The 11104-nt window shown below is 39.4% G+C and overlaps 2 protein-coding genes across 2 annotated transcripts; one reads left to right on the top strand and one right to left on the bottom strand.

Moving 5' to 3' along the window:
- Positions 1-270: 270 nt before the first annotated feature.
- Positions 271-4749, bottom strand: zgc:110319 (uncharacterized protein LOC796111 homolog). The gene is made up of 8 exons (XM_056610160.1): positions 4652-4749; positions 4165-4259; positions 3913-4048; positions 3371-3437; positions 3177-3288; positions 2762-2825; positions 1845-2019; positions 271-1661 (listed from the first exon to the last, which is right to left on the bottom strand). Exons 1-8 carry the CDS (start codon positions 4690-4692, stop codon positions 1593-1595), a joined length of 759 nt encoding a protein of 252 aa, XP_056466135.1. The 5' UTR covers positions 4693-4749; the 3' UTR covers positions 271-1592.
- A 414-nt stretch (positions 4750-5163) lies between these two features.
- Positions 5164-10444, top strand: si:dkey-228d14.5 (uncharacterized protein LOC796266 homolog). Its single transcript, XM_056610162.1, has 7 exons — positions 5164-5447; positions 6383-6430; positions 6546-6608; positions 6994-7061; positions 7173-7303; positions 8549-8726; positions 9183-10444. Exons 1-7 carry the CDS (start codon positions 5383-5385, stop codon positions 9374-9376), a joined length of 747 nt encoding a protein of 248 aa, XP_056466137.1. The 5' UTR covers positions 5164-5382; the 3' UTR covers positions 9377-10444.
- The last annotated feature ends 660 nt before the right edge of the window (positions 10445-11104 follow it).

Below are 11104 nucleotides of genomic sequence, written 5' to 3'. Positions count from 1 at the left end.
TCATAATATGTGTGTGGGAATGTTGTCTGCGTTGACATATTTACTCCCAAACTAAAATTACGATTGCATTGGAAATTATAAGGTACAATTTATATATATTTTTCATTTTACTTGACAGTATACCTCGCAATGTGATCCAAATGCGCATGAACCAGATTATAATCGGCCATATGGGGACGCTATAGAAACCATACAAATATAGTCCAAATAATATATGGTTATGGAAAAAAACATTTGATGCTTTGATTCTTAAATTCGGAGGTTTTTAGCATTTAATGTCTGATGGATTAATTTGGTAAACTATGAGTTTTTTGTAGTATTGTTACTCAGACACGTGGCCATAACCTATTTGCTACAAATGCGCATGTGCCAGCTCTGGTGCGAAAGCTAATAATGAGGGTAAATTACCTATAGGTGCCGCTATAAACAGCGTTACATCTTTATCGGAACAAACATTGTTTTACAGTCTATGGCCACAACCTATTGTATACATTTTATGGTCCTAACTAGGTGTCGGTACATAGAACCATATTTCAAGGTGACAAGGCCACACAGAAAAAACTTTTGCTATAACAAGGTTGTGCGTGGCTGCCATTATTTATATATTGCTGTGGATGACAACAAGCAATCACTTACAGTGTTTGGATGGTTTACACTTCAAACCAATGGTTCAAGAGTCAAATCTGCCACTTTGGGGCTTGGAACCTAGTCTGGGAACATGAAAAATCCTCAAGGAGCCTTTGGCCCCCCTCCGGTTCAGACAGATTCCCTGCAGACCTGGCCCGGGTCCGGGCAATCCAACTGTTTATCTAGTATGGGGCAGGTTCGATACGATGACTGCACAGAGGAGCCCCCATTTGGGAGAGCCATTTTCCATAAACAACCAAGATGGATGCCATTGATATACCACACGTTTCGCTGCTCTGATTTGTTATATGCCCATTCAATTGCGTCCGGAAGTATATTAGTCGGTGCCCGGTGATAAAGACTCTTGGTGATAGAAAATCTAGAGGTTTCAGAATAATGGGCATTTGCGATTTGGTTATGCAATATCACAGGCTTCTTGGAAACACTCAATGCTTGGAGATACATTTAGATTTGATTTCAGCAAGAACATTTATTTATAATATGGTACATTATAGAGCTCCAAACTACAAATAATACCAGCAATTTGAATTCAGTTCAATGGTTATTTTGTCAATACAGTGTTTATGTAGAATCCCTAGCTGTCTGATAAGTGAGCAGAGTACAGTGGATCACTGCACAGAAATATTGGGATTTTATTTTAGAAGCAATGACAACAGGAAATAAATACAGTAGGTGCTGTATAGAGGAGCACAGTGTGTGCTCAGATAGGTTACAGAACAGCATTACATATACCTTTTAACTAAGGAATAAATACGGATGTGGCCGTTTGTTCTAAATCTGATACAACTTCAGCGCCAACAGTATAAACATATTTTCATATTCTATACAATCACCAAAGTACATTAGCAAAAAGCAAAGCACAATGCAACCAGCTCTGTTTTAAAGTGAAAGCTATTTTCCTTCATAAACATAGGGTTCAAGGGTATGTTGGGTGAAGGGCGGGCCTAATCTTGTAACTTGCGTTCCAGTTCAGAGAACACTTTAGCATTGACTTCATCAACTTCATCCTCCACCTGGGAAAGAAATAAAAGAAGACACAATCATGAAAGGAAATAAAAACATGGCAAAGGAGGGGGCATCAATAGTGAAATCAAAGAATTTACAATGTGATCGAAATGAGTATCGAAATGTCAATGTCCACTCCCACCCCCCCCCATCCATGAAGTGACCGTCCAACATTATTCTTATCCACTTACCTGTTCAACGGCGACCACCTCTGGAATGTAGAACTGCATCATATTCTGGATGCCGTTCTTCAAAGTGACTGTAGAACTTGGGCACCCAGTGCAGGAACCCACCAACTTTACTTTGACTATGCCGTCTTCGAAGCCCTTATAGATGATATCACCGCCGTCCTCCTGCACTGTTGGCCTGACGATGATGGGAAGGAAATGGGGGTTTCACAGTGATTCAAATGTCTAGTCATATCTGAGCCTTCTGATCTATTATCCGGTGTACCGTGATCCGTTGGTTTGGACCAACACAGGACCACATGACGTTAAGCAATATCGACAACAAATAGGCAGAGCATAAAAAAAAATGATGTGGATCTGAACTATGAGAATTAGGGAGGTCTGAATTGACTGAAAGGTTGTGATGGCTCAGTACAGCTAAATATAATGAATTTTCCAAATTCAGATAAAAAAAATGTTGACCACTGCCGCCATTATCGACTGGATGGACGGTAACCTGTCTGCGATCCATCACAGGTCGCCTTATGAACACAGGGCCTAAGAATACTGCAGAATTATCGGTGTGTTGGTAGACTATATAGGACACAGAAATCTTGGAAAGTAATAACAAGTGTATTCCCTTACATGAACCAGAGGAAGGCTAACGTGATGTCAATGGAGGTGGATAAGAGAAAGCTAATGCTAATCCTGCCAACTGCCCTTCTGGATGCACTATGATGAATTTGGAATCAAACCAGCAGTATGAATCTGGGTAAGACAGGAAAATGCTTGACAACTCTTTGAGGTTGCCATGTGTACGATGGACTCCCCCCCGTCCCGAATCAGTAACTCAGAATTCAGATTCCTGCCTGAAAAATCAGCAGGTCTCCTCCTTGTTCCCGTTGGCTCATAAGCACTAATGTGACTCTGGTGTCTGGTACCTAATCCGGTTGTCTAGAAGCTCCTTTATAATGGCAACAACCTCATCATCGTCTTCAGAGAAACCTGCAACAAAGTACATTAAACATTGAGTCATTTAGCAGACACTTTGATCTTAAGCGGCCCTGCAGTCTCTACGATATAAAAATCCATTACATGAAGTCTCGCCGATCTCCCAAAGCACTCTTCAGTTGGCCAATGATGCATCTATTAACTGTCTTTACTACTTTGTCGATTCGCCTTATCAAACAATTATTTGCTACAATACTTTTCTCTATTCACGAAACATGTCGTAGCAGGTGACAGGGAATGTTATTGCCCCCTGGACCCCCACTGAGGGACTTGGCGTCCCCCAAACCTAGGGCCCGCCTCCGTTCTCGGAGGCCCTGCTAATACTGAATGTTGTTTGGTACTCACTGCTCTCATTGTTCACTGCTCCTGTGGTAATAGGAGTGCCACTTTCAAAGAATTTCACAATTGCATCCAAGGAATACCGCTTAATGTCTGTCCATTCCACGTCATCATCCATCTGAAGGAAAATGTGCATGAATTAAAATTGTAATTTTAAAAAGAGTGAAACATGGTGAGCTTTTCAGATTCCAAAGATGTACCTTTGTAACAGTTATGAAGTCTGGCCCAAAGAAAACACTCTTTACTCCTTCGATTTCAAAGAGATCCCTGTGAGAAAAAAGCAAAAGTTATCTTAATATTCAAGTAAATAAAACATAACTTTCAACTTGTGCTTTAACACTTCTTTGATTTCTGATGACGGCTATTGAGATTAGGAAACCAAAAAGGGTGAATATTAAACGGTAAACTGAATTCATCATTGGGGATATCATTGTGTGTGACGCCATCCGTCTGAAACAACCCAAATACATTAAATGCGTATTAATTTAATCAATCCGATTTTATGGCAGGCTATAATATAAAACCAAATAGGCTATAAAAGTGTGAGTGTACTGTACTGTGCCAATCCGTTCCAGTATAGTATGGTGAAACACTTGTATGACTATTGTATGCACTGTTGTCATCAGACACAATCAAAACTTTGACATGTAAAGCTTTGATTGACGTCCCTCCAAATACTTTCTTGAATTAGACTTTACTAGTAATAAATACACAATGATTATTTAAAAGATATAATGAGAACCTGGCTAAAGAGGAGCATTCTGCAGAGCTTGGAGAAGGAAAATCCAGGGTTCCGGATCCAAGAACAGGTTTACCAGGGAGAAACTTTAAGCTTCTCGGATTTGGGGTATCTTGTGTCTGGACGGACAATTGTCGCACTGAAACAGTAATAGAAAAATGAAAAGGGGGTAATACCCTGCCCGACACTGTCACAATATCACAGTGACACAAATCAAAGGTAATTGGAAGCGGAGTCAATTGGAATGTTTCTCACGTGAAAATTGTTTGACTGCTGTCACGTGAAGCAAATTGAATTTTCTCTGACCGGTGCATTGCGTGTGGTATGAGTTGGTTGATATCGCTGAAAACCTATGGTGGATTAAACAATATGTCAAGTAGATCAATCACATCGCTTTTCATCGTCTGAGGTCACAAACTTCCATGCACGTACACTGATGTGCAATTCTACTGTGTGGGGTCTTTCACTTAACACACGTTGATACATTTCTAAAATATGTATACGTATTAATGGACTATTAATCAGTCGAATACATCTGTGTCTGGGATTAAATGCTAAATCGTTGCGCTGTGGCGCAGTTCATTATGTATGGACGAACTTCAGGTTTTCTCTAACCTCGTTTCATTGTAGCTATCACTGGCAGATTTAAGCATAACTTGTTCAATTATAGATTTTCTATGTGTATTTATCAGGCAGTGGTTAAGAATGTGATAAAAAGCGACAGTTTAAATTATTTCCTGACCGTGACAACTGAGGAAGAACCGATCTCAAGCGCGCCGCCATTTTGTTTGTTTTGGACCAGATCGCGTGACGTCACTATTACGTTAGACACGCTCAGATGCGGAATATACTGATCATTGATTCGAATATGGGCTATCGAGCTGATAGAGTTGATTCTTCAAAAAAAATGTATACATCCAACAACGTTGGATAACTCCTTTGACTAACTTTTTTTCATTAACCATTATTCCATTTTGAAAACGTTTTTTTGCTATGAATTTCAAAATTTATTCTGTAATTCTATAACGAATTTATAACTGACGTAGCCTATTTAGTAACTGATCAAAACGCAATGAGAGAGAGAGAGAGAGAGAGAGAGAGAGAGAGAGAGAGAGAGAGAGAGAGAGAGAGAGAGAGAGAGAGAGAGAGAGAGAGAGAGAGAGAGAGAGAGAGAGAGAGAGAGAGAGAACGGGAGAGATGCCTCTCCCATTCAAGCCATGAGGCGTTCTGATTGGCAGAGTAGTATAACTCGCAGTGAACAAGACTATTGCTCGTGAAGGAACAGGTGTCTTGTCTTCTAAGGGTCATTTGCCTCTTCTACTACACTGTTAAAGGTAACTTTTAGCTGTCGGACGCCAGGACTAGGAGATTCTACCAGCTTCAATTGAGGACAACAGTTAAAGGTTGACCAGGATTATTGGCATCCCTGTTCATACATTACCTGCTGCTTTCTACAATCAACCCTGGTCCGGGATGATCTTCTGGATAATACTACCCATCTCCCTTTCTCTAGTGTCCCTCATTGGAACGTGGAGTGTGTAAGCCTACCTTTTACCATTTTTACCAATAATATTAATATTTACATATATATATACATAGATACATATATTTATATAGATTTTATGTAATATTGTAATATTTCATATTGTAATATTTCATAGTAATACTCTCTAAAGTAGGCCTAGGGTAGACAGTGCATGTTCTTTATGTTTTCAACTGAGTCTGGGGGGTTAGGGTTTCTTAAATTACTTTCCTTGCATTCAAGTATAATCAATTCAAAGGCCTTGAATAATGAGGCAGTAAACTATCTGTTGCCTCAAATTATTCTACTAATTTCATTTTATAATAATCGTTAAGTATTATACTTATCGATGGCTCTGGGATGGCAAAATCTGTTATTGATAAACTTGTTCTCTGAAATATGTGGTTTAGCTGGTAGCAAAGGGTGTGGGCGAAGGAACTCAAAAGAAAGAATGAGCTTATTGCTTCATAAACTGAGTCATACACGGTAGACACCTATAAAGGAATCCCCTTGAATGAAATAAGGCTTTTGTTACAAGACACAATGGCTACTGTCCTGAGGGGATGAGTGATCTCGATTTTTGATAGATGATGCTTACATGATGGGCCATTGGCGGTTATTGTACTATTTATTGTACACCAAAATTACATAAAAAGAACACTTAATGAAGGAACAAAGAGAAACATTATTGGCTGTTGCTGTCACCCCCGCATTAGAGCAAAGCTCATGTTGAAGAGACAGAGGCTGTGGGTTGAGTAAGAGGAAACTTCCTCAATGAGAAGGGATTTTTCAACCGATTGTTTCAAACTGGCATGTGAAAATAATAGTTTATTTGGGGCACATTTCCTTATAAAAGAGGGTCAGGTTCTACCTGTTTGAACGATGCTCGAACACACAGTCTGACTGATGTCCCAGAAGATTAAATTGAAATGTCCCTCTCTTTCTTTAAAGATATGCCATCGCCGTTTACAACAACCATGTCTGCTCCCTGGGAGATTGGTAAGCTGTGTCTCTTGTAAAGAAAGAAAAAAGCCAAAGTATTTCATTCTTAATGTAAAGGTGAGGCTTTCAACAGTGTTTCCCCACAATAAAACAATTTTGATATTCTGCTCAGGGGTGCTGCAAAATACTGCAATAAGAATGACTCCACAGAATGCTGTCTGGTGCCCACCATAAGGTAGCTATAAAAAACCTTTCAAAGTACATATAATCAACATATACACTGCACAGAGTTTCACGGTTGCTATATTATCAATATAGTACTGTAAAGAGTTTTCACTCAAGATATATTACCAACATATACACTGCACAGGTTTTCAACTATATTACCAATTACATATGTACCTGGAATAGTTTCAGGATTATTACCAACATACTGCACCTATTTTCAGTTACATAACCAACACATGTACTATTTGGAGTTTCAGAGTAGCTAAATGACCAACATATATACTATAACGAGTTTCAAAGCAGCTATGCAGTAGCTATCTATCAAACTATCCAACAACATTATGTAAATCATTTGTAATTTTAAAAATAAAATTAAAAAATGTCTCCCTTAGCTCAAGTGGAACCAGCTTGCCAGAAAACTCTCTTTTCTCTGCCATAATCAGCGGCGGGGCTTTTCTATGTGAGTTTCCAATTCTACAACTGAACATTCCATTACACGGTATCTCGACTGAGGTGAACGTCGTAGCCATTCATCTAGATCCATCTTTCTAACTGTGGTTGTACCCTACAGTTCTGGTGTTCTCTATCTTCCACCATGCCCACATCATGGAGAAGAACGCCAAGCAGGCGTTGCTGAGCCGCATCGCCCTGGTTTTCGGGATAGTGGCCGCCACGGGGGCATTTGCAGCAGGAAATTGTAATGTACGTACTTCCTTAAGACTTACAGGCAAAAGAATACTGTACAAATAGTCATAAAGAAAAAAGTGTTAGAACGGGAACAAGCAATGCATCTGGACAAGGGCACTTCGCCCCTGTGTCTGAAGAGCAAACAGAGGTGGGAAACTGTTTGTTCTATGTTATCTGTAAGGATATGGGCCGAACCAAGGCTTGATATATAGTTTAGTTTATTTATTTAGTACACATTATCACTGGTGCAAGGAGGGAAGGGAGTGAAGACCAATGGGCTTGTACAAGAGTTCCACCCCATTCAATTATCACAATGAAATCAGTTTTAAAGGCTAACATATAAACTTTAGCAAATAAGGAGACAAATTACATAATTAATCCGAGTTAGATGTAAAAAGATACATGCGGTACAAAAAAGCTGTAGGGCAATGGAGAGGAAAGGCAGTGATTAGATGTCTAGTAAGATATGAATGTACATCAAATGAGTGAGTAAAGAAAGTTTGAAAACTTTAGGGAGATCTTGGTTTGTGTAAATAAACTTTAAATATAACGATAGAACACTATCAAGGTTTCAGACAAAGAGCCTCGGACTACTTGTACTCAAAATGTCATAACATACCGTTGAAGGGCTGTCAAAACATGGATTGTAAGCAAGTCAGTAGTCAGCAGTTAGTAGTCACCAACCTATCACAATCCCGCCAAACTTGTTGAGCAGGTGAAGTCGAAAGGACATAAGTAGGTCTAGCGTGAAAAAAGTGAAGAACTCTACGTACATTGGTTAATCACAACCAACCGACTGCCCTTGTGCCTACAGTGCAGAAATTGAAGACGGCCTGAAAATATTGACCAGTAGATAACTGGAGAGTAATATAAACGCTCATAAATATCACTGTAATCTTGACATGTGCACGGAACTTGGTGTTTATGGGGAATCTCACATCAGTCCAAATAGTAAACTTGCTACTAGAAGTATAATACAAACACAATTTTTTAAACATTTTCAGTTGATATTGTAGGGACCAGTTACCATGCAGTTCATAGCAACCAAGCTCAGGTTGCCTTAGGGTTTTCATTAAAACCAGTGCCTAATAGGGCTTTTACACATGGCAAGTTGTGGCAATACAAAGTTTCTTTAGCCTAGGTTACGGTATAATTACGTTCAATAAGGACTTTAAACTGTTATACTGGACTACCCCCATAGACCTGTCAGGCCCACCATGACAACACCAGACCAATCCTTTCTCTCTGTGTCCTTCACAGCCCGGGAACCTGCCCCTCCTGCATCACCTCGGCGCCGCGCTGAGCTTCACCTGCATCTGCTTCTACACCATCCTGCTGACCTCACTCACTGGAAGGTGTCTGCTGACCGGATATGAAAAGTATCTCTACCCTCTTCGCATCATCTCCTCCGCGATTCAGATCAGCGTCACCATCGGCTGTATCCTTCTCACAAGCCAGTTTCTGTGTCAAAAGAGTTGATGTCAAAAAGAAAAAGTTGCATTGAAGACATTGAGGTGCTTTTTGATAGTTAGAGGTTGTTAGATAGTAAGATGTTGACGAATAGAAACTTAGCTTTTGACCTTCCAGAATAATAAGACGATTTATTGTCAAGTTGGTTCATCCATACCAAGAGCAAGTGCTGTTTTTTTTAGAAAGAAATTAGAAATTAGGAAAATTAGACAATGATATACATAACAAGTATATATATATATATATATATATATATATACTTTTATACTTTTAATATATATATATATATATATATTAATAGTATTAAAATATTAAACAAATTAATTTAAATAAAATATAGTGTGTATGTTTATGTATAAATAGATCAATATTTTGGATCTAATATAAAAACAATGTATAATCCCTTAACCAACAACTGCTTCAGATAGCATACTGTTTGCTCAACCAGACTACAGGGCCATCCACATCTCTGCTGTGTTTGAGTGGATGCTCAGCGTCAACCTGGAGCTGTTTGAGTTAAGCTACGTGGTGGAATTCGCCTACTTCTACTCCTGGATGTTGTCGAACCTGCTGATCAAGCGTGACGAGCAGAAACCCTTGATCTTAGCGATGTCCTGATACAAGACGGACACACCAACCAAACGAGACACACCGCGTCGGTCAGAGTGGATTGATTTATCAAGGCATCAGGATTGGCTAATACTTAGCTGCTATTTCTGTTTTCGGTTGCTAGGCCTGGACTAGGCCTACTGACCACTCCTGGATTACACGCCCATGGGGTGCTTTGTAGTTGTATCAGTTTTTTCAATACTTCCGTTCACTTCTTTCATTAATGTATGTATGCACTTCTTTCATTAATGTATGTATGATAAGATGATTGTAATGATATAATTGTTCTCATGATGGTGATTTGCAAGCATTATTACTTAGATGGAATTTATCATGGAGCGTTAGGTTGTATTTATTATGTTTATCAGTCTTTGAGGCTTGGTGTATGGGGATTTTGGTGGGAGAACAAACAATGCTTACCCATCATGATGTACAGGTCATCATGGGTATTTATTTAGAACAATTCTGATAGTATCCTACAGCCACGGAACATTAATTGTTTATCCCTATTCTATGATATTTTGTACAAATTGTGAATTGATTTATATAACCATGTGCTTTTGTACTATTTATAATATGATGACTTGGTTTTTGTGCCAATCATTTATTTGTCGTTTCAAACAATACTCACAAGAGAAAGTGTTGTAGAACATGAGAACATTTCTGACCTCAGAAAACCAATTCAAAATAAATTGATTGTCAAAGATCACTTTATCAATCACCCTGTTCTTAAAATATAAGTGTGTGTGGGACCATCCTTGAGAAGAAATACATTTTATATTTATTTGTATTACCGTTCGCCCTCCTTGAACACATCACATAGTTGCACGAATATCATTAAATAAAGTGTTAGCAATAACCAGGTTACCCAAATGTTCTGATTCAGGCAGGTAGGAAAATGAAGAACTCCATACATACATTTCTCCTTTGCGTCCACAGAATTAATCACATCTTAAAGAAGGCCATCTCATATCACGTAATGCATCACACAATACACACATGATACGACGTTATGACTCAAAACAGGCCAGTCCGCAACATGATGATTCTAGGGTGACCACAACGTCACCCGGGAAGGATAAGAACCTCTCGTGTTCTTGTAAAGGAGTGTGTGGTACGTTAGAGCTACAGCACCATCAGTGTTATGTCTTGGCAATCTCTTTATGAGATAGTGTGTCCAGGACAGATGAGACTTCTAAATGCAAAAAAAAAGCACATAATAGTTGTAGAAAATAACCTATTTAATGCAGGCATAAACCAGTCTCCTCTCTAGCAGAGTGAGCCTAGAATACAGTTTCACAGTCTTTTAACACAGTTTCCCCCCCCCTCCTCGCAATTCAATTGTCCTTACTTCATATGAAGGAAATGTTGACATAAAGAAGTTGTGCTCACATAGAAAAGGAATGTCACTTCTTCCTTGAGACCAGTTCCCCCCCCCCCCCCCCCAAGCAAAAGGATAACCACAAAGGGGAACTAGAAAACACTAGTGAACAGATGGGGTGGCTCAAATTAACAATGTCACGCAGAAAGATAGAAAGAATCCGAGGTCCGCTTCAATCGTTTCAGGCTAACAGGACCTACGGTTTGGGGTATTCTTTTGGTTCAACCACTTCTCAAAGGCGTTCCTCTTTGCTTCCGTAAGCTTTTGAGAAGTCACTCCTGCTGGTGTAAGGCACTAACCCTGCTGGACCAACCTCCCTGCCCCGAAACCAGCAGCTGCCTGCCCGAGCATTGGTG

The sequence above is a fragment of the Gadus chalcogrammus genome, chromosome 15, assembly GCF_026213295.1.
Source record: "Gadus chalcogrammus isolate NIFS_2021 chromosome 15, NIFS_Gcha_1.0, whole genome shotgun sequence".
Classification (NCBI taxonomy): Eukaryota; Metazoa; Chordata; class Actinopteri; order Gadiformes; family Gadidae; genus Gadus; species Gadus chalcogrammus.
Note: the sequence above shows the minus strand (reverse complement) of the source record. Positions and strands in the feature narration are given on the sequence as shown.